The sequence below is a fragment of the Apus apus genome, chromosome 2 (genome assembly GCF_020740795.1).
Source record: "Apus apus isolate bApuApu2 chromosome 2, bApuApu2.pri.cur, whole genome shotgun sequence".
Classification (NCBI taxonomy): domain Eukaryota; kingdom Metazoa; phylum Chordata; class Aves; order Apodiformes; family Apodidae; genus Apus; species Apus apus.
Window position 1 is genome coordinate 82,373,922 of NC_067283.1, and position 21,510 is coordinate 82,395,431.

A 21,510-nucleotide genomic window follows, 5' to 3' on the forward strand; every position below is an offset into this window, starting at 1 on the left:
TGCACTGTGAAGGTATTTAGGGCTGGCTCCCACAGACGTTTTCTCCAGACAACCGTATTGCTCAGGAGGACCCTCTAGAAAAGCACCACACTACCAGCACACTCGGCAAATCCAAATCCATGCAGGCCAGGAAAGTGGCAGTTTTCTGACTGTTCCATGATCCCAGGAACTGGTATTTCTAGGGGAAAATAAACTCCTAAGACCATTATGAGTAATTTAAAATGTTGTCCATTAGAGTAAAACATCTGTTGATGATTCTTAACTGTCAATTTAATGTATAAGTTTTAAAAAATAAAAATGTTCTTTAATCTTTATACTTTAGAAAAACCTGCTTGGATACTTTGTCGAACTTGACTTTCATAATTTTGTATAAATAGTGTTTTCCAGTGGAGACAGTTAGAACAATTTTGTTCAGCTGTTCTTACTGATAAATGTGCTAATTTTAGTGAGAATACCTGAGTACAGCAGACAAAATTGCAAGGGCAGCTGGGAAGTCTTCCACTGTAAGTATCTAGTATCATGCGAAGTCAAAGATCCTCGGGCAAACATGGAGAGAGAGCAAGCGTCTCTAAGGGCTGAAATCCCAGCTGAGTCTCAAATTCACTGTGCAGGAGAGAAAGGCCTGTAATCTGCTAAGGAAAGCAGATGTACAAGAGCAATTCTGGCAGCTACATCTGTCGTGCCTCCCCCCTCGCCTGGTTAAACCCACTCTTCCTCCCAGCCCTATGTGCTTTCCTCAGAGGCGACAAAAAAACAGGCAGGCACAAACGTCAGTCACGCAAGATTTATTCCTGAGATCAGGCATCCTCTTCCCCATCCTGTCTTACAGCCCTAACGCTCCCTCAGCCTCCGGGGGAAGGCTCTGGGCAGAACTCTGGCCAGGCAGAGGGCAGGGCTCTCCGCTGGCAGCTGCAGCCGCCCCGCTGCTCCCCACCCCAGCTCCTGCGCTGGGGAGAACCGCGGCCGCGGGCCTCGCCCGCCAGGCAGCCTATCCCTGCCGGACCCCTCCCCGCAGGCAGACGTGCCGGAGGCTGCTGGCTCTGGGGGGCAAGAGGGAAGCGGGCGCCAGGGCCTTCCCGGCCTGCAGGAGGCCGGTGTGCCTCCCGCCCCGCGCCTGCTTCGGGGGGCTGGCTCGGGAGCAGCCAGGCAGGCCCCCAGAGACACGGGCACGCAGCTCCGGAACGGGTCCCGCGCAGGAAGAGAAGGCGGGACCCGCCTTCGCGCTGCCCTCCCGCGGCCGAAGAGGAGCAGGGAGCTCCCGGGCTCCTCCTGCCCGGCGCAGCGGGGCCGCAGCCGGCCCAGACCCGCCCCCCGGCCGGGCGGAACGAGCCGCCGCCGCCCCCTCCCGCCGGCAGGGGGCCCTGCTGGCGCCGCTGCGGGCCCGGGCGGCCCCGCCGCGGCCCGGAGGTGACGGCAGCGCGCCCGCCCCGCGCCCCGCGCCGCCTCCTCGCTGCCGCCGCCGCAGCCCGGCCCCGCACCGGGCGGGGCGCCCGCGGCGCGTCATCCTCCCCCGCCCGCCTCCGCGGCGGCAGCGCCCTCAGGAGCGATGGCGCCGGGCCCGCCTCCCGCCGGGGGCTGCGGCGGCCGCCCCGCCGCGGCGGCTGCGGGCGCGGTCTGGCTGGGCGATGCGGTGAGGCGGGGGGCTCCGTGCGGGCCGGGGGAGGGGGGGGCTCCGTGCGGGGCGGGGGGCTCCGTGCGGGGCGGCGGGTTGCGCTGACCAGGCTCCCGCCGCAGGTGGAGAGGGTGCCCTGCCCCTACGACGCCCATCACCGCGTCCCCCGCGCGTCGCTGGAGAAGCACGCCGCGTCCTGCCGGCTCCGCAAGATGGGCTACTCGGCCGAGGAGGAGGTGGGCGGCGCGGGGGGTCCCGGCCCGGGGGTGCCCCTGCCCGGCGGCACGGCTGGGGCTGGGGCTGGGGCTGGACGAGGGGTCGGTCCCGGGGCCGCCGTGGCGGGGGGCGGCCCTGGGGCCGTGACGGAGCCGCTTCTTGGTCCCGCAGGCGGAGATGTGCGACTCCCGCTTCTTCTACCAGCACCTGAAGGTCCCCGCTGTCGCCATGGGTGAGCGGGGCCGGGGGGGCACGCCGGGGGGTGGGCAGGGGGTGAGAGGGAACCCGGGGAGGGGAGACCCGGGGGGAGGCAGAGGGTGAGGGGCGGAGAAGGGCACCCCGGCGGCGGGCACTGAGGATCAGAAGCTGAGGGGAAGCCCCCGGGGGGGCAGAGGTGGGGGGTCCGTGCAGTATGCAGAAAGCATATTAAAATGCAGGCTTAGAAGGTGAAAAAAATGGCCCTAGAACTTGGGGCTATAGTAATGGAATAGAATACAGTTGTAATACACATACATTTAGTTTTCTATATCCCTGTGACCTGGAAATTCTTATTTTCTTTATTTTTTTCTTCCCCTCAGTTAAAATATAGAATAGATTAAAATTACATTTTCACTTCAGACCTTCCCTTCTGTAAGAAAAATCTACCATAAGTCTCATAATAGCAGTTGGGGAATAAGGAATAACCCTTGGGGAATAAGGACTAACCCTACCAAGTATTTGATGTAAAACTTCATGATATTTTTGTCTGTCTGCAGATAAAGATCTGCAGTTTCATATTGTTAAGCAAGCTAGAGCTCAAAGTGCAAAAGAAGGTACCAGCTACAGTGAAGGTAAGCAGATACTGGGACAGCTTTGTCAGCTCTGGTGTGGTGAGATGCTCTTGTGTCCCCACACACAGCTTCCTTGATTCCACTTGTGAACTGCTATGAGGCATTTTTAAAAATTTATTTTTAATTTTCCTTCCCTTGTATACTTTGGAACATTACTTTCTGTACTCAGGGCAACCAGGTCAGAGGATCTGAGTCTGTTGTGCTCACACCTCTAGATCTCTTGAGGACTGGGAAATCAACACTGCAAAATTCAGGAGTTTCTTAAAGCACTAGTCCTTCACTTCCCATCCCACTACCTACACTTTCCTTTCTGCCTGCGTTTTCTGTTACTATTTTCAGCTCTTTGTGGTTCAAGTTCTTCTCTTGCTGCCTCCAGCCTTGTTCTTCCTGTCATGGGTGGGGAGGAAAAGAAGGACTGCTTTTTATTTTGATTAAGGATTAATTGTTAGATATCAGCTATATGTGCATGTCCACCACTGCTCAGACCAATAACCAAACAACAGGTGTATTACTCTTACCATGTTGGATTGTTTCAAGACTATCCTAAGAAATTGTATAGTAAAAATGCTGATGTATCTGCAAATATGATGTTGTCCTTTGCGTCTGCTCTCAGCTCATGAGTTTCTTTATGTTTCATTTTTTCATTGTTTTTTTTCACCAGCCTGGAGAGGAGGTTAAGTCTGAGCTGTGCTTCTTTTTCAGAGTAGAAAAGTAGGGCTACCTATAGAAACCACTGTAGAGCCGCAGCCTATAGTATGGAAGTTACTGCAACACCTGAAAGATGCAGCATTTACTGCCTGTAGTCTTAGTTTGGTAAAAGTGCAGAAGGAAAAATGCCTTTTTTTTCTACTTGTCTGCCTTGGTAGTCAAATACAGCAGCGTGTGCTCTGGCATAGATTTTTATGCTGCCTTTGTTTCTCTGGCATGGAGCCTTAACAGTCAGTTGCTTGGAAAGGAGCTTTCATGTGATGGGAACTTTCATGTGTTTGGAGCACGTTGGATGCATTTTTATTTTTTTTTTCCTGGAGGGAAGTGGTAACTCATTAATTTGACATAAGTATATCCAAGCAGAGAAGAAACAGATCAACCTTTTCTCAGTGGTTTAATAGCAGAGATCGATCAGTGAGCCACTAGGTGCCAGTGTTTGCTAATCCAGTTTTCACTGCAAGCTTGCATTTCTCTGAAGATAACACTGAAACAACGTGGGGTGGTTCCATCATGACTCTTAGCCCACTACAAGAGTTACTGACTTGGAATTGTTTAATTTAAAGGCTTTGGCAACAGAAACAAATAGCATTTTTTATCATAAATTTCCTTTTGACTAACTCTACCAATGGTAGTAGTTTTATATCTTTGTTTTAAAAAAATTCTAACCATATTTAGAATATTCAAATAGATATATAATAGGACAAGAAGGCTGGTCTTCATCACAAGTCATGGAACTCTTGTGAAATCACAAGCATGTGACTATTAGAGCACTTCTGTGGGCTTCCATGACCCTGCAAGAACAGTGCGTTTTAAAAATAAAAGGCTAGTATTCATGTTTAAATATGTTAGTTCAGGTTATAAAAGTGCTGTCTTAGATTCCAAGTACAGTAATGAGGAAATCTTGCATTTTAGGTTTGTTGTTGTAGGTTATGGTAGCTCCTCTTCCCCTGCTTCAGTGTCTTTAGTGAAAGCAGGATGTGAAAGATTGCCCAGCTGCTGTTAAGTGTGGAATAACCTAGACAAGCAGTAGCTTTGCTGTTGTGAGGACTCTTGTGTACACCCTGTCTTACCTGGAGACACATGTCTGTGTAGGATTGTGCCTTGCAGGGAGAAGGTAGGGTTGGGGTTGCAGGGAGCAGGATTATGGAGGTCAGGTCAGTGGCTACGGGGAATGTTCTCAAGTAAAACGCTTTTCTGCAGGTAGTATCCTAGAATACTGCATCCTTTATCTTTAAGGAAGTGGTTTTGCTGCTGGTGCAATGGATTGAGAATGGATTTACTGTTTGGAGGATGTGTGTTTCAGTGGGGGAACAGGGAGAGCAAGTACTGGCCTGACCATTCAGGGAAAGAATAGTGTGCAAGCAGTGTTTGTTTTCATAACTTCGAAGTGAGTTTTCTAAACTAATCTGGAGTATCTTGAAAGTGCCTTTGTAACCCTTTTAGCTATTGGTGCCTATGGCAATTTTACTATGAAAGCTCTGTAGAGAAAGTGACAGTGTGAGTTAAACTGATTTGCACAGTGCCCAGTTACCTAGTCTCCTAGCAGCTTTCATTTGTGTTGGCAGAACAGCAGGTATTTTGCAGCTAGTAACAGAAAACGTTAGGAGTTAGACAAACCCACAAGCAAGAGCTGCAGCTTCATCTCTCTTGCTTTAGTTAGTAAGTCAAGAGCAGAAATTGATGGGACAATACAGTGTCCTTTTCATGTAATCTACTTTGATCCCTTGAGAACATGTCAAAGCCTGTCACTAGCAGTGTGAGCAGTCAGGAGAGGTTGTACAGACTGGGGAGGGCTTTGGGCCTTTTTTGTCTTTGAGCAATTTTTATGCTTTCAAATTAAGAAGGGTGAATCTTCCTACAGACATGTAGAGGGAAGATGAAAACAGCATGAGTTTTTGCTGCATTTCTTGTTGAGCTTCTCAGTGTTTTCCTGTATAATTATGGTATTTTGCTAATCACAGCTGTCTGTTCAACCTCCAGGATCTTACTCATTACTGCCTGTGGAAGTTCCTCAAAATCACAAGCGTTTCACCTGTGACCTGACTCAAGCTGATCGCCTTGCTCTTTATGATTATGTTGTTGAGGAAACAAAGAAGCAGAGGTCGAGATCCCAAATCACGGAAAATGACAGTGACCTCTTTGTGGATTTAGCAGCAAAAATCACCCAAGGTTTGAAGAACAGTCTGCTGTTGAATTCACCACTCAGAATTTTCACTTTGTGTAGATAGATAAGTTAGTTAAAAGCCAAACTGAATTGCTTGTGCTATTTTTATTGTGAAGAGCATATTGTTCTTAAAAGCCACAATGAGGACCTGGCTTCAGAAAAGACTGGTAGACTTTGTGTTCTTTTACTTCTGAGAAAGTCTCAGTGCTCTGCTCTTGCCACATGTATTGTGTAGATCCATCTTAGTGGATGGATCTTTTGTCTTTACTGCAGCTGACTTCAGGCTGTTTAATGTTGCCAAGTGACTGCAGAACTTGGAATGGTGTTTGCTGTAAGAGATGATGAGATGCAAGATCACTTAAGATTAAAAGCCTAACAAGAAATGTTGGCAGTTGTCCGATGGAGCTCTTGAGCAATATATAAATGAGTGTGTTGGAACAAGGCCTCTCATTCTTGTTGAATCATGCCAGTTTGTAACTGGATCAAGTGAAATATGAGCATCTGAAAGCATCTGGGTTATCCTGTGGGCCCTGCTATGCCTAAGTGGTAGGAGATAGTGTTTTTTGTCTACACAGGTAGATGTTTCACAGAATCTGGCCTTCTTAGTCTTTGTGTCTTACTGAAATACTGCCTTGGAAAACATGGCCTGTGTTTTGTAGGCATTTGACCAAATGCAAGCCCATATATTGATCTGGATCACTCTCAGGAGACTGAGATAACACAACAGCATTTGCTTGGTGGCTTTTTAGTCTTGTGTAAACAGCTAGCAAGATGGCTGGAGAGGGAGCTTGTGCTAAATTCGTAATAGTTACTAAACAGTGGAGAAACTTCGTAAAGAACACCAGGTATTTTATGGTTTGGACTTTTATTACTAAAGCACCAGACTTGCATACCTACGGGTGCTACTGTCCTGCTAATGGTCATATGTTTTACTTCCAATTTTTTGCTAGATGATAGTCAGAAAGGTCCAAAGTCCCATCTTGAAATTCTGGCTGAAATGCGAGACTACAAAAGGCGGCGGCAGTCATACAGGGCTAAGAATGTTCATATAACAAAGAAGTCTTACACTGAGGTGAGTATCTGAAAGGAAAGAGGGTTTTTTGCACAAAAGTGCTTATTGTACCTCAACATAAACATTTATATACCATTTCAGACAAGGAAAATGTCTCCCTTTTTTCCCCCGCTTCTTGTACACTGCCTTACTAGAGTTGCAAACTAAAAAGGAGCTGGTTTTTGGTTTGTTGCAGCAAGTTACAAACAACAGGAGTGTTTCTATCAAATGAAAATGCCAGCAAGATATTTTAGACTGTTTTAAAATGGTGCTGTTTAAATATATGATGAAATACCTTTTTCTGCAAATAAAACCTTCCATTCAAAGATCTGGTGTATAGGGTTTGGGGTGGCTTTTTTTTTTTTTTTTTGAGATCTTTACCTTCTGCTGTCTAGTTGCTAGTGTAGTTTGCTACTATGACATGCTGCTTTTCTTGTTTGTTTTAATGTATCTTAAATCTCCAGGTGATTCGGGATGTGATTGGTGTGCATATGGAAGAACTCAGCAATCACTGGCAGGAAGAGAGTAGGTTGGATAATGCAGAGACATGTGAAGGAGGGAAGTCAAAATCTTCAGGAAGGTATGCCACAGCTGACAGATTCCTTGGGCATGTGAGCAGGCTGATAGCATGTTTTATGTGTATGTATTTCTTCCTGTATCAAGTAACACTGCACACCCTTCCAAACATTTGTCACTGAAATAAAAATGAAAACATTGCCTAGTGATAGTCTATTTATGGTTCTACAGGATTTCTTCAAATGAAAATATTGTTGAAACAAACTAAAGGGTGACACTTGAGATGTATTTTTTTCAGCATTAAAATAAAGGTAAATGGAAAGGCCAAACAGGAGATTAGGCTTGCTGGGTTCTCCAACTGTAGGCAGCAGCTGAGGGCACGTGGCTGAAGAGTTAGGGATTGAGAGCCAAACACAGGTGATAAGACTGAGCAACAAGTTACTTTGTAAGAAGTAACTGGATTAAATAGTGTGCTGAGGTGATCATAGGGCTGGAGCACATCTCCTATGAAGGCAGGCTGAGCAAGTTGGGGCTGTTCTGCCTGGAGCAGAGAAGGCTCTGGGGAGACCTTACAGCAGCCTTCCAGTACCTGAAGGGGCCTACAGGAAAGCTGGGGAGGGACTTTTTACCGGGGTTTGTAGAGAGAGGAGGAGGGGTAATGGTCTTATGCTGGCAGAAGGGAGATTTAGGTTAGACATTGGAAGGAAATGCTTTAGTGTGAGGGTGGTGAGACACAGGAACAGGATGCCCAGGGAAGCTGTGGCGGTCCCATCCCTGGAAGTGTTCGAGGCCAGGTTGGATGGGGCTTTGAGCAACCTGCTCTAGCAGGATGTGTTCTTGCCCATGGCAGAGGGGTTGGAACTAGATGATACTTAAGGTCTCTTCCAACTCAAAACCATTCTATGATTCTATGTGCATATGTAAGAGCATGGACTTTGGGCTTCTTTTAGGAGGTACTGTATTTTTTAGGGAGGTAGAGAGGCTTAATAAAAGATACATCTTTATTACTACAGAACTGGTACTGAAAACAATAGTGACTGTAAAACTTTTTATTGAATAAAATCAATAACCTTTTTTGCAGAAGGGAAGACAGGCGGTCAGCCTCGGTGGACTCACGGCAGTCTGGAGGAAGCTGTAAGGAGCCTGAACGCACCAGACACAGGAGGGAGAGCAGCAGGAGTCCAAACAGACGAAAAAGGAGTCGTGAGAGAGGCAAAGACAGAGTTTCACAGAGAAGAAGAGAACGGTGAGCAATAAATACTGTGACTGAACTCCTGCTTCTGAATCAGGTGGCCATAGCTGTTGGCAGTGAGAATTTAGGGCAGGGAATTAGAATATCTGGTCCAGTTAAAAAGCTGGGCTAACCTCATCTGCAGTATAAGAACTAGTGGCAAGAGGCTACTGACATTAAAAAGAACTTGCTGTGAGATCGTAAACTGTGATCCAGACTTCAGAATTTATTCTCACATCTGAAAGGTGACACTTTAAAACTGCATGCTACAGGGTTAGCACAGTACTGTGGCAGGCAGTTTTACTCCTTGATGGACATGGGAGGACATATTTTTCATTTAACCAGTTAAGTGTTCTTGCCTAATGCTCCAGTTTGCGCTGGGATTTAATAAACAGGATTTTTTGTTTCACTAGTGCGTATATTCATAGGATCAGCTGACTAGCTCGCTCTGCTTCAGAACCGTGTTGTTGCTCTTCAGTAGTTCTGGACATACTTTCACGGAAAAGAAAACAAATCTAGGCCACACCTTCTAATACCATCAAGGGCACATTTGCATCGGCAAGACCATAGGTGTGGGTAACCTGTGTTGGAGCAAAGACTGAGGCTGTTGTGCAGAAGAAATGGTGCATTATCCCTAGGATGTGTGGAAAAAATGCTGTAGGTAACTGCACGGATGGGAAAGATTGCTTGTCTCAAATTGGTGTTGTTACACTGTGGAGCCTTTTGTCCTAAATAAAATTCCTAAATCCTAAAATTTTATCCTAATCCTATTTGCCACTACTGCAGCGCATGACAAAACTTTGATTAAAACAGCATGGGAAATAAACTGTCTTAAAGTAGTTTACTTTCTTTCCTTAGAAGAGGACATGATTACATTTAATGAGACATTTCCATTTTCCAAGCCTGGGTTATTTTGTGTTTTGGTTTTTTCCTTCAGGTTCTATCAGTCTGAGCCTAAAAGCACACACAATGTTTGTGTTTTTGTTTCAGGGATGAAGACAAGTATCACAGCCATAAAAGAAGAAAGTAGAAACCTGGACCTGATTGTTTTGTTTGTCAGCTGTTCAAAAAAATTGCTTCACCAGGAACTGTCATTACTGCTGTTGTGCCAGGGACAGTAACACTGTGTACATAATATTGGTGTTACATCACAGCTGGCCTTGGAGACAAAAATGAACTGGTGTCAAGGTTTGTCATGGTGGAAGCAGCACGTATCATAAAATGTGTAACTGTGTAACACTAATGCATCTATTGATAAATTACATAGATCTTTTTAATCTATTTGAGTTTAGTCTGACAAAGATGAAGAATGAAATCTGTGAGAGACTGTACTAATTTGCATTTCTGACCTGTAATTAGTATCCAAAAGGTGGATATAGTACAGAGCTAGTCCCTGGAGAACTAGGAGCAATTACAAATAGAAGAGGCATGAAGAAAACTTCCCTCCTAGCCTGCCACCTGACATTGTCACCTCTGAGAGCAGTGTTCCAGAAAGTCAGCACTTACTGTCTAGTTACAGCATGTACCAGAGGTGAGAGGGGAGAGTTCAGACTTCTCCAGCAGATTAAAGTATCTTCAACTGCAGTTAGTGGTAAAAGGACAGTAACAGGGAAAGTTACTGTTCCCAAACTCATGCCCAAATTTAGGACCAAAGTCACCTGGCAAAGATAAGAATATAGCCCTCCACAGAAACTAGTGAGGAGGTACCAAGAACACTTGTAGAGTTGCTGATTGCCATTTTCAAACACTGGTTGTGTACCCATATCCTTCCAGAAATAACTAGGAAGTGTTCCCATCCTGTAGACTTAACATAAATATTAGCAGTAGTGGTTGATAAAAATATTTAAAACACACAGGTACATATTAAAGGTATGCAGGAGAATTCCACTTCAGGGAGATTTTTATCATATCACTGTCTTGTCCTGTTAATTCCTCACACAATCTACTACAGCAAGGCCAGTCATCATCAGCCAGTGCCAACAAAGTAAGCAAATACAAAAGAAGAAGGTTGCAGATCCGTCCTACAATATATTCTTCTGTTCAAGTGAGTTGCCAGGAGAGGGCACTCCATTGGCTCCTGGTTTTGGCTTCCCTGTCGATGGAATCTCTCCAGTTTTACTGTAGCCACCAGTATGTTGTCTCTTACCTCAGTCATTTCTGCAATTATCTGTCACTGAATACTTAGTCTAGTTCTGATTGATTTGGACTTCTGTGCCTACTACAGCTGTTCAACTCAAAACCAAGCTGAACTCTGTCAGGCGTTCCTCACCTGATAAATGCAGTAGCCTTTTGTGTCAGAAAACAAGACATGTTTAAATAGATCCTTCATTAGGCAACTGTATCTAAGAATGGAAAAGGATATTTAAGTTCTGAAAGGGTCCTAATTAGAGGAAAAACAGTATGGAAACATTGCTGTCCTTTCTTGAGTTGATACTTCTGCCAACTCAGCCACAGGGTTCTCAGGAAGTTCTCTCAAGTAAGACTTTGTTTAATAGAGCTTGTCCATGCAAAGTAGTAAAAGACAAGCTGTATTTGTGCAAGAGTCAAAGTCAGTGCTATCCAGCTGCATAATGAGAAATGCACCAATTGGAGCTGCCCCATCTTCCCTCAAGTTAATTCTGTGTTTTACTTCTTGCAATCACTTAAGAAGTACAGGTAGGAAGATCCACAACAAAATACATGTTACTCAATATAAAAAAATGAGTGAAGGTATCACTCCTTAGGTGTGAGCATCAGCATTTGAGAGGCAGGAAAACAGTATAACCATGTATTCAATCAACATCTACTGAATGGCCATTTCAAGAGTGATGTAAACAAAGGGAAGAGCTAGAGATGAGCATCTTCTTGCATTGTAATATGCAAATAACAGCCCTTTCAATACACATTTTCTTACATGTATTTATTCCTTTTTTTTTTTCCCCCTTTCACCTGGTGCTGAAGAGTAGGCTTGATCAAAACTTGCAGTGTTGAGGGTTAGGTCAGAAAGTTTCTGAGCAGCACCATGCCGGTTTGTTGGTCGCTGGAAAGGAATAAACCAAGCATTTTAGAACACTAGCATGGTAAATCCTAGTTTGTTGGGCAAGGTTCAGTTGAGGGTGATGGTAACAGCAAGCAAGAGAGCTATCATTAAAAAGTAGTTATTTAAAAAAATTGTTAGTAACTAATGACAAAACAATTCAGTTCATGTGTGTCTACTTGTGCATTTTGAGCTCCTGTGTACATCCAGCTGGTAGCAATCCAAGACAGAAAGTCCAATTCCAGATAGATGGGAGGAAGAGTTTATCTGTCTGCAAACCTGCCACATAGGCAGCAATTAGAGAGCAAGCCTGTTGCAGATCTTTTAAACTGGCAATTTATCACTGAAAACTAGATTGAAGACAATGTCATTTTCATGCATTCCTAATACTAATTCCATGCTGCTAATTCTAGTAGGAATATATGCAGTATCTTGATGGATCCTTTCCTCCATCTCCTAAAAAGCTATGAGATTTTGACACTGATTTTTTTGGGCACAAGACTTCACATAGTCAATCCAAGCTTATCAGAGATGAGACTTTCACCTGTAGCAGTTTTCATGGATTAGGCCTGGTTAGCAGAGCTGTTAGCACAAGTCTGTGAATTTTTTTCAGTTACAAATGTTGACAAAAATATGATCAGCCACCCGTCTAAAGCAACAGAATAGTGTTGGTGTGTGCAACAAAAAAGGTAGCCAATCTATGCAAATACCCTGTTGATCATCATGAAGTGCAGGTGTCCAGAAGTTTTCAGAACAACCAACCTGCAAGCACCAAAAGTGGTGACAACACATGAAAAAATGGGTGCAAGTTAGAAAATTAGAAAAATACAATTAGAATATGCTGAGTTGGAAGGGACCCGTCAGGATCATCGAGTCCAACTCCTGTTCCTATGTAGGGCAGCCCAAGAATCACACCATGAGCTGCTTGAGAGCATCATCCAAATGCTTCTTGAACTCAGGCAGGCTTGGTGCTGTGACCACTTCCCTGGGGAGCTTGTTCCAGTGCTCAACCACCCTCTGGGTGAAAAACCTTTTCCTGATATCCAACCTAAACCTCCCCTGATTCAGCTTCCTGCCATTTCCCGAGTCCTGTCATTGGTCACAGGATTGAAGAGATCAGTACCTGCCCCATCTCTTCCTCTTGTGAGGAAGCCATAGGCTGCAATGAGGTCACCCCTCAGCCTCGTCTTCTCCAAGCTGAATAATCCAAGTGACCTCACCAGTTCCTCATAAATCATTTGAATGGGCAGAGAACATCAACAGGCTGTTCTCTACCCAGTCTTGTAAGGAGGATGCCAAATAATATAGGAGGTAAACAGGGTACAAAAGAAAAAGACCCTGGTTGTATCAAGGGGAGACCTGTCCCTACATGAGCATTTGGGACCATCTTGCCAACACCCACAGCACCAGAGAACACTTGGAGGACACCAAAATCCTGCACCAGGACCACAGCAAGGCTGGCACTGCTGCGCTGACCTGCCTGGCTGTTACCTTAGGCTGCACCCTTTAAGCCCTTACAGAAAAGGGAAGTCACATAATCCTTAAATGTGCATATAGCTGTGATTCAAGTGTTTTGGTATCCAAATCCCTGTACCTTTCACATTGCCACTTGGTCTTTACTGCAAAGTGAGCGTATGACACACACAGGGTCATCCAACACTAACAGCACACAGATTACCCAAGTCCTTAGAAACAACAGAGAGATTTAAAACTCCACAGTGTGTCACACACACATATATATACCCACACACATCCATTACACTGCTACGGTACACTTTCTTTGCATCCAAGCCCACTGATCCCACCTGCCTCAGGGCGCACTGTATGGTACTTAGCAGCCGTAAGACCTTGGATACCAAACTAGTAAGATACTACAAATAATTACCTTGCCTCAATATGCGAGAGATTAATCATTCACAGAGGTTCATTTGCTAACAAACTACTTGATGAAGTCCAGAGGTGAGAATGGGGTTGCTTCTGCATTATGAAGCAAGCCAGTGTTTACACAACAGCACAGAAAAGACCAGAACACAGCTGTTGTGGGCAGCAAAACAGATTACCAGGCAGTGAGGTTTTGCTTAACCTTCAACCTGCACATCTGCTGTGAAGAACTGTTTTAGTTCATGGCTTACTGATAAGACTGACACCAAACTATAAACCAACCTCAGAGCAAGCAGAAAGAGAAACAGGACAGATTAGAAATGTACCCAGGCACCCCAACTCAGCATGAATACCAAAACAGGACAAACTATTCAGGTGGGACTATGTCCTACCGTTGTCCTTTGTACTCACTGAAGGCAACAAACATAAAGCCATTACCAGGAAGTACAATTTACCACAGGAAATACTACAAAAATTGAAGAGCCAAAACACTTAAGACCAAGTAATACTAAATGTTTTCTCAAGAAAATATCTATGGAGAAGGAATTTGGGAGAAACATGATAGAAACTTCAGACTTCAAGGGGGAACTTCCAGTTTCTGTTTATGATCTGTATTAAATCATAAGAGTAGCCCTTAAGATTCTCCCGATTCTAGTACCAGTAATATACAGTAATATCATATAAACCTGTATATAATTGCTTCCTACAGGGAAAATTGTACCACCAGGCAGTGACTTCAATATTTCAAAGAAAGACGGAAAAGTAACAGTTTATCATTTAACTGTTCAAACCCTGATGCTGACCACTTAACAAAAAATAACTATGTACACCTTTAGTATAAACTTACTCAACTTTACTCCTGCCATTATGGCTATATCCAAAGTGAAGACAGATTATTCATCTGAAATTAAAGGTTTATGGAGAACCCAGGGGTAATCCACACATTACAATTCCGTGCACTTACGCTTGTTCTTTAATCCTTTGGAGGAAAGCTTCAGTTTTCTCCTCTGGTATCTCTCCATCGATACTGGCCAAATAGGAGTAGAGGAACGAGAATGTTTCGAAGGGAACGCTCGCTGCTCCGCCTTCTGGGTCCCTTGTTATGATTTCACAGGCATGTTTCATTGAACTCAGTAAGGACTGTAGAGGAGGTTCAGTCAAGAAATTAGAGGAACATTATCAGAGCCACCACCACCCTCTGCAAGCCACTAAAAGTGAGTGTAAATGACATGAAGGCTTTATCATTATTACCTAGCTTCCAACACCAAATTTACCCTCCAGTGCAGATGCAGGGATCGAAAAAAATAATGAAGTTATAGTGGAAACTAGGGTAAAAAATACCAGAATCCCATGATGTTTAAAGATTGCATGGGGTAGTTTGAGCTCTGTCTCCAGTGTTATCAGTCCACTAGCTGGAATACTTGCTGCTAGTTAAAAGAGAGCTTACTGAAGGAAAAAAAAAAAATCAGTAAAAGGAAAATTGGCTTCATCCTGGCTCAAACCAGGACAGTGCTCTATTCTGCTACTATAAAATCTCACACCTGGCTACATGTATGTATGTATACAAGTGTGTATATATCTTATCTCAATAGATCTAACTGAATTAAGCAGTTAAGTCAGATGCATCTGCAAAACCCAGAAAATTCTCATGGTTTAGATTAATTTTTACAATGATATAATAATTTTTAGGAATGCTGATATTTACTGTTTTCCTTACTTATCTGCAAGTTCCATGTTAGCATCTAGTAGAAAAAGAATAGAGGCAAAAAGCATTTGAAGAATGTTTCAGTTTAGTCAAAACCAAGTGACATTTGGGTTCCCTTTAGAACAAACATGCCTTGAGGTATTAATTCCAAATATACTATTAAAAAGTATTTACTCAATACAATGTCTAGCGCCCTATCCACGCTGAGCTACAGAGAGAAAAGTGTGGGAAAATGCAGCATTGAGCTTCATTAAGTCAGAGACTAACTGGATGCCATTAAAACAAACAAAGAAAAAAACCACATGGACCTTTTTAAATCCAAGTAGTAATAGTTTTGCTATAACTTTTAAAAAAATGTATCCTTAGCCTCTTCATTAATAAGCAAGCAATTATTTTGTAAAAAAATAAGTACTTCCTAACAGCAGAACAGCAATATTTACAATAAATCCAGTATCTGTTCAAGATCTGGAACGCAGGCCAGAGAAGTGTCATTTTATAACCTCTTAGCAGTTGTATGTAATGTAGTTCCTCCCCTGGGAGGCCTCTCTAGGGAAAGAGAGGCAGCTGCCTACGTGGATGGAAGACTCAGCATAGGCCTCCAGCATCCTCAGTTTGCTACAGTGCTACTGGTGTTTCCTGCTCCTGCCACTCTGAGCTGCCCCTTGCTCCCTCTCACAATACAGCAATGTTATTCACATCCATGTCCCCACCTTTCAAAGGCAGTGTAGCAGGCTACTTCTGTGGTTGTTTCTCCAAGGCTGTAAAAACACATCAGTACTTCACAGAAAGACACTTCAGATAACCTGGTGTTTTTAAGAGGCTCACACTTCTCTACTCTTGTATCTTACCCATGACCCTATTCAACCATTAACACAACTTAACAGCTGCAGGAAAATGAATGTAAATTTTTTGTGTCTTCCTCTCTGGTTTGGGAAATGCAAGTTTAAGTTTCAATATATAGAGTGAAAAAAAAATATTCATTTAAAATCTGAAAGGATGGATAGATTAAGGTAAATTTAGATGGTCTAGCTTCATCAGAATCATGTTCCTGAGACTGTGATTTTGTTCTGATTTTTTTTTAATAACAATCTTGCTATTACTTAGTTTAAATTAAGAACCCAAGCTACAAAATCGTGTTGGAGGGGGACTGGAATCAAGAAATACACAGCTGAAATTAATAAATATATATCTATATATATATACACACGATTGCCAGGCCAGATTAACATTCAGGGTATCCAGATATTCCAACATTCTCAAAATATTATTTAACATGTATTTTCTTTTTAGTTTCCCTTCTTTCCTACTGTAGAAGTCATTAAAAATGTTACACTTCATAAGAACATCAGTGTAGTGCCTTCTATAATATCTCATTCTGTTTAAATGCTCTGCTGAGATTTTATTACTAACATTAAAATAATTAGATGTAGATTTAGTAAAATTAACTGCTTCTGTGAAAATTTAATTGACTACACAATCAATTAAAAGCGGATGTTTTAATTTCTCCCTCCAGTTGTCCTTATTGACACTGATTCCATAAGCATCATTCCTCTATTATCCTCTCTCTCATGGTCCAAGCTCCCTGTGGACATGCTTGCTCCTCTGTGGCCATCCCAGTAAACTGTGGATGTAGCCCTCTCTTTTTGGTTAAGCTCCCCTGACCAAAAGCTGATGGGGAACAGAAGTAACCATACAAGTGACTTTACCAGCTACTGCAAAAGCAACTACCATTCCCCAAAGACCATCTGCATTAACTGTTCTATGGTTTACCTCATATATGATCATATACATCCCTTTGCATTTGGATACAAGGGCTCCTGTTGTGAACGTACCTTGCCGAGCACGCTGCACCCAAGTGCCAGAATCTTCATCCATTCTGCCTCCTCACCAAAGTTGTCCAGTTGCAGGATAGTGTTCAGCTGCTCCTCTGGCAGGCAGAGGTGCTTCCATTTTTCCTTCAGTTCTGCAACATTCACCATGCCTTTGGGAGAAAACTTGAGACGGTACCACGGTACCACAGTAAGAACTCTGAAAACCAGAATGACACCAAAACATACTCCCTCCCCAAAATACATCAAATACTTGACAGTCAGTCTCCCCAGCACATCAGCATTCCTTGATAGCACTGTGTGTTCGACAAAGGCCAGTTTGTACCTGCTTGTGCAAGATTTTAAGGAGTCCTGGGGTCAAACCACCATCTGTTTCCTCTGTTGGTAAAGGCATTTCAAACCTCTCCTTCACAGGAAGGGGTTCACCTTTTGACAGTGCTGAAAAGTACCTAAGTGAATGGGAAGAGCAAGACACTTCAGTGCCATGGCCATTATAAGCTACACAGAAGTAAACACTCATTATTTTTACCATGACATAATAGTTCAGTGAATGAATCTGCATCCTCCTACACAGGAGCAGCAGCACTTGGCAAGCCATCTGCCTACACAACTCCCATCTCCCTGTGCCCAGATACCACCTTTCTTTGCAGGGGAAACCACAATCTTATGATTTTTTACACTCCTTTTTCACAACCCTCTAACAATTCATAAGGCATTTAACTTATTTTGTGCATGATACACTCAGTCCTTCTTGGCAAAGGCAGAGTGTCATTTATTAACACCAGAATGGGCTTGCAAATCAAAGCACAAGCTTTTTCTCATTTGACTGATGAGCACCTGAGGGCTCGTTTGTTTAACATTCCCCTCACAAGCTACTTGAAAATTACAACTGGCTACTTATGCTGCAACTCTCTCATCAGCATTTCTGCCATCTCTGTTCACTCCAAAATAAAATTTAAAAACAGAGCAGGAAGGGAATTAGAAGCACATCCTTCTAATTGTGAGGCTGCCACACCCTTAAGAGCAACTACCTCTGCCATACCTGGCCAACAATCTGAAGCGGGCAAGAAAAACTGAGTTTTAATTTGGTGAGTGGCAGGTCTATCTATCCTAAGAGATTCTCCACTCATCCTCCTTCACCTGCCCTGGTCACCCATACCCATGCCCAGGCTATCCCATGCCGTGCAAATACTCAACAAAATGCATGGCCAGCAGCACTGCAGAACTAAATCAACGTGACTGTATAGAAAGAGATGCACAGTTTGTACGTATGTGTAACTCCTGGACTACGTTTCAGCCAAATCCATTTCCCCATCTGATTATTCACAGGGACAAGACCTACAGCACCAGCAGTGTGTGTGAAACCACAGCCTTGGTTCTGCTTCATGTGGCCCCCCGGATCCAGACCTTGCTTGGCCCCAGGTGCTCTTGCATGGGAGCATACTCCAGATAGGGCTGTGCAATCAGCATCAGCTGCCTACCCATCTGTGGGGGCTCCTCCAACCAAGTTGGTGCCATCCGTAAGCCAAGGTCAAAGTCTGGCTGAGGGCCTGGCCACAACAGCGCTGCACAGCCCCTGCTCTCACCAGCCCCACGCTGCAGCAGGCTCTGCAACTTCAGCTGCCACTTCAGCTTCTTGGTTGGAGCAAGCTCCCTGCACATCCATCACTGGGAGGTAAGCCACATCCCACCTCCATCACATTCCTAAGAGAAACAAGGCGATTTTAAGGTGTTCCTGGTGCTTTTCACTAACACTGCAGCTTTAGCGATTCAGCTTCTGTTTTTTTCTTTTTTAAATGGGCAAGCCAGACTCCAGCGTGGCTTCCTTAAAAGCCTTCCCTCCCTCACATACACAGCACAGACTTTTTTAATCCCCTCAGTTAAGAACATCTCAGATACTTTTCTAGAGCTTGTCCACACAAACTGCAGGACATGAAGTAACAGTGAGAGGTAAAAGAAAAAAAAAAAAAAAGAGGAAACATTTAAATATCTCAAACCAACTTCATGATGAGAGTTTAATTTATCATCTAGAAGTCACAAACTTTTTGAGCTCTTTTCCTATGTCAGTAACATTTAAGGAGATGCCTTACATTTGTTCCTGGAAACAACAAAAAAAGAAACCTAGGAAAGTTTAAGAATCGGAAAGCTATTTCTAGGTGTCCTTTAAACACCACATATTGAATTAAGTCTCACATCAAAGGAAAAAATAGTAGTAATAAAGAGGTTTGGTCTTCTAAGGTTTTAAAGGACATCTTTAGTCTTAAAGAACAGAGTAATTAATGAAAAAATTAAAATGCATTCTTCTATATGGAAATCAGACTATTCCAGAAATATGCCAGTCTTAAACCTCACTGAAACAGAAATCAAGCCCTACACCATTTTTACAGGCTCACGTGCTGGATTAATGCACAGAAGTGTCTATGCAATGCACAGGTTGGCTTCATGTTCAAGCCAGCTCCACTGTCCAACAAATCTGAGATTTTACGGGTCCATACACACAGTGCCACATCACTACATGAACATCCTACTTACGCAGCTGCCCACTGCAAAATATCATGAGGCTGAGTCCTAATAGCAGCTTTGGTAAATTGCTTCAGAATGTCAGGCAGCTCAGGGGGAATTTTGATCTGCTGAGCGCAAAACATGGTTTCTGGAGGAGGCATGGTCGTTTGTGTTCAGTGACAAGGACCTGGAAGAAACAACAATAAAACAGCAGTTCACAGATAGAGAATGTGAATGAAAACCTGTGTATGCACATGGGGGGGGAACAGGGCTTCTACCAAAATTCCCTCCTGTCCTACTTGATAACTGGGGCTACTGGAGAACTCACAAAGTCAAAAGGGAAAGACAAAGTACGGTGAGTCTCTGGAAACCTTAAACTTGATGGCAAACAAATAAAGAGGCTGGAGCTTGGACGCCAACCACAGCTGTAGGTAAGGAGAACTACTTTAACAGCTATCTTCAGACAGTTTTAAAATTATTTTTCTCCTCAAATCTAACACAATACTTATTTGTAGAATGAGTAGTCTAGACAAGTCACACCACACATGACAATATGAAAGTTAGCCACGCTGACAACTCACTACTGCACACCAAGAACAATCTTGTCATTTTTGTGTATATGCTCTGAGTACACAGATGGCCAAAAAGAGGATTGCTAAGGTCAGTGATGAAGGAATGGGACTGCTGTGACTCAAGGCTGCCTCAGGGATCAATCCATGCTCAGAGCTTCATTTCTGGAAAAAGACTGGCAGGATACAGTATCCTTGTTACTTCAACACAGAAAACCTGCATCAGGAACAGACTTCAGAGTGTGCATTTAATTACTACATTGGTCACACACTTTCAGTACAGATTAAAATCGCAGCTCTAGGCAGGGAAACTGAAGCTGAAGGGAAAAAGTCAGGAAATTCAGGTCAAGCCAGGGAACAGAAAAGCCTTGAGGAAGGAGTACAACTAACCAGGCAGTCACAGCGTGGCTGAGGCGGCAGGGGCCGCTAGAGGCTGTCAGGCCCGGTGCCCTGCTCCAGCACCCCGCGCTCCTGCCTGGGGCCGGATCCAAGGGGCTTCCGAATTCCCCCTCGCTCTGACTTCCTCGCTTTCTCCTCGCACGCAGCCAAACCAGCTCCCCAGGCCCGGAGGCGGGCGGCAGAGCGCCTGGCTGTGACCGGCCCCGCCGAGGGGCCTCAGCCCGGCCCGCCCTGCCCCTCCCGTCTCCCGGGCCGCCCCAGGCACCCGCCGCCTGACGCAGCCCCTCGGCGGGGCGCTGGCCCCGGGCGGGCAGCCCTCCCGGACAGCCCGGCAGCAGCAGCCGGGCCCCCGGCTCCCCGCGGCCCGGGCAGGGCGCCGCAGCGGCCCCGGCAACGCGGCCCCGGCAACGCGGCCCGGAGGGCGAGGCCGGGGCGGGCCGGCCGGGCGCTTCCCTGCGTCAGGCGTTTTATTACACCTTGTGCAGAAGGCGAAAACGAGACCTGTTTTCTATAAAGCGCTGCCAAGGCCCGAGGCAGCTGCAGGGCGAGGCAGCGGCAGAGCCCGTGGCGGGGAGCTCGGTCTCCGGCTCTCCCGGCCTGCTGGGCCCCGGCGTGCGCTGCCGTCCGTTCCTGCCAGCCCCCCGTGACACGCTGCTTTGTGACTGGCGCTCTCCGGCAGTATCCTAGCTGCCAGCAGAAGCGATCGCTCCACACCGGCAGGAGCAGGGTCCCTGGAGGCAGGCGGCAGGCTCCTGGAAACCCAGGAACAGCCCGAGCACTGGGATCAGTTCGATAATGGCATTATTCCCTTCACCAAGCCTTCAGAAGACACAGCTCCAAAGAAACTTCGGCCCATTCCATGCGCGCAGCACCTGACTGTTGCTGAAAAAGAACCATCTTCCATGAACCCAGCCCTTCTCGATCCACATTACACCCCCCCACCGATGAACACACAAGGCCACGCAGGACAGAGATACTTCACAGATTCCTGCGAACAGAGGAACACAGCAAACTCCTGACATACCATGACGTAGCTACTCTTCAAAGGGGAGATGCTTTCAAGTGACTTCTTGAAACACTGTAACAGAATGGAATTAATACCACAATGCAGTTTTTCAAGGGTGTCTAAACTGCTGAAGTTAAATATTCTTTATGATCCCCAGTCCTTGCTCAGAAAGTTAATATCGTACCCTCAAATCTTCCAGCTATTAGGTCTGGTGCAGTGAAATCAGGCATAAAGCTGAAAGACAGTATTACAGGACACAGCACCATGCCTTAAGT

At 44.9% G+C, this 21,510-nt stretch overlaps 2 protein-coding genes across 6 annotated transcripts; one reads left to right on the plus strand and one right to left on the minus strand.

Moving 5' to 3' along the window:
• Nucleotides 1–1,428: 1,428 nt before the first annotated feature.
• Nucleotides 1,429–9,609, plus strand: SNRNP48 (small nuclear ribonucleoprotein U11/U12 subunit 48). Of its 3 annotated transcripts, none has more exons than XM_051609982.1 (9): nt 1,429–1,630; nt 1,735–1,848; nt 2,000–2,060; nt 2,584–2,658; nt 5,347–5,535; nt 6,481–6,602; nt 7,046–7,161; nt 8,179–8,343; nt 8,757–8,847. In XM_051609982.1, exons 1-9 carry the CDS (start codon nt 1,547–1,549, stop codon nt 8,764–8,766), a joined length of 936 nt encoding a protein of 311 aa, XP_051465942.1. In that variant the 5' UTR covers nt 1,429–1,546; the 3' UTR covers nt 8,767–8,847. The 3 variants fall into 3 exon arrangements, with proteins under 3 accessions (XP_051465942.1, XP_051465941.1, XP_051465939.1); XM_051609981.1 differs by having other exon boundaries at nt 8,742–8,829; XM_051609979.1 differs by lacking the exon at nt 8,757–8,847 and adding an exon at nt 9,319–9,609 and having other exon boundaries at nt 1,431–1,630.
• Nucleotides 8,132–20,890, minus strand: ROPN1L (rhophilin associated tail protein 1 like). 3 transcript variants are annotated; one of them, XM_051609984.1, is made up of 7 exons: nt 20,731–20,890; nt 19,292–19,448; nt 17,085–17,208; nt 16,763–16,924; nt 14,190–14,365; nt 12,055–12,106; nt 8,132–11,347 (listed from the first exon to the last, which is right to left on the minus strand). In XM_051609984.1, the coding sequence occupies exons 2-7, from the start codon at nt 19,420–19,422 to the stop codon at nt 11,228–11,230; spliced, it is 765 nt and encodes a 254-aa protein (XP_051465944.1). In that variant the 5' UTR covers nt 19,423–19,448; nt 20,731–20,890; the 3' UTR covers nt 8,132–11,227. The 3 variants fall into 3 exon arrangements, with proteins under 3 accessions (XP_051465944.1, XP_051465943.1, XP_051465945.1); XM_051609983.1 differs by having other exon boundaries at nt 20,221–20,890; XM_051609985.1 differs by lacking the exon at nt 12,055–12,106 and having other exon boundaries at nt 11,211–11,347; nt 20,221–20,890.
• Nucleotides 20,891–21,510: the final 620 nt, after the last annotated feature.

Bases quoted from the DNA above. Each gene is read 5' to 3' on its own strand.
- SNRNP48 (XM_051609979.1), top strand. From the start codon at position 1,547: ATGGCGCCGGGCCCGCCTCCCGCCGGGGGCTGCGGCGGCCGCCCCGCC. The intron at 2,659-5,346 runs GTAAGCAGATAC...TTCAACCTCCAG, and splicing joins AGGTACCAGCTACAGTGAAG to GATCTTACTCATTACTGCCT. The intron at 6,603-7,045 runs GTGAGTATCTGA...TTAAATCTCCAG, and splicing joins CAAAGAAGTCTTACACTGAG to GTGATTCGGGATGTGATTGG.
- ROPN1L (XM_051609984.1), bottom strand. From the start codon at position 19,422: ATGCCTCCTCCAGAAACCATGTTTTGCGCTCAGCAGATCAAAATTCCC. The intron at 12,107-14,189 runs GTAAGTGCACGG...TGGTGCTTGCAG, and splicing joins CAAAGGATTAAAGAACAAGC to GTTGGTTGTTCTGAAAACTT. The intron at 11,348-12,054 runs GTATTTGCATAG...ATTCCTTTCCAG, and splicing joins ACTTCATGATGATCAACAGG to CGACCAACAAACCGGCATGG.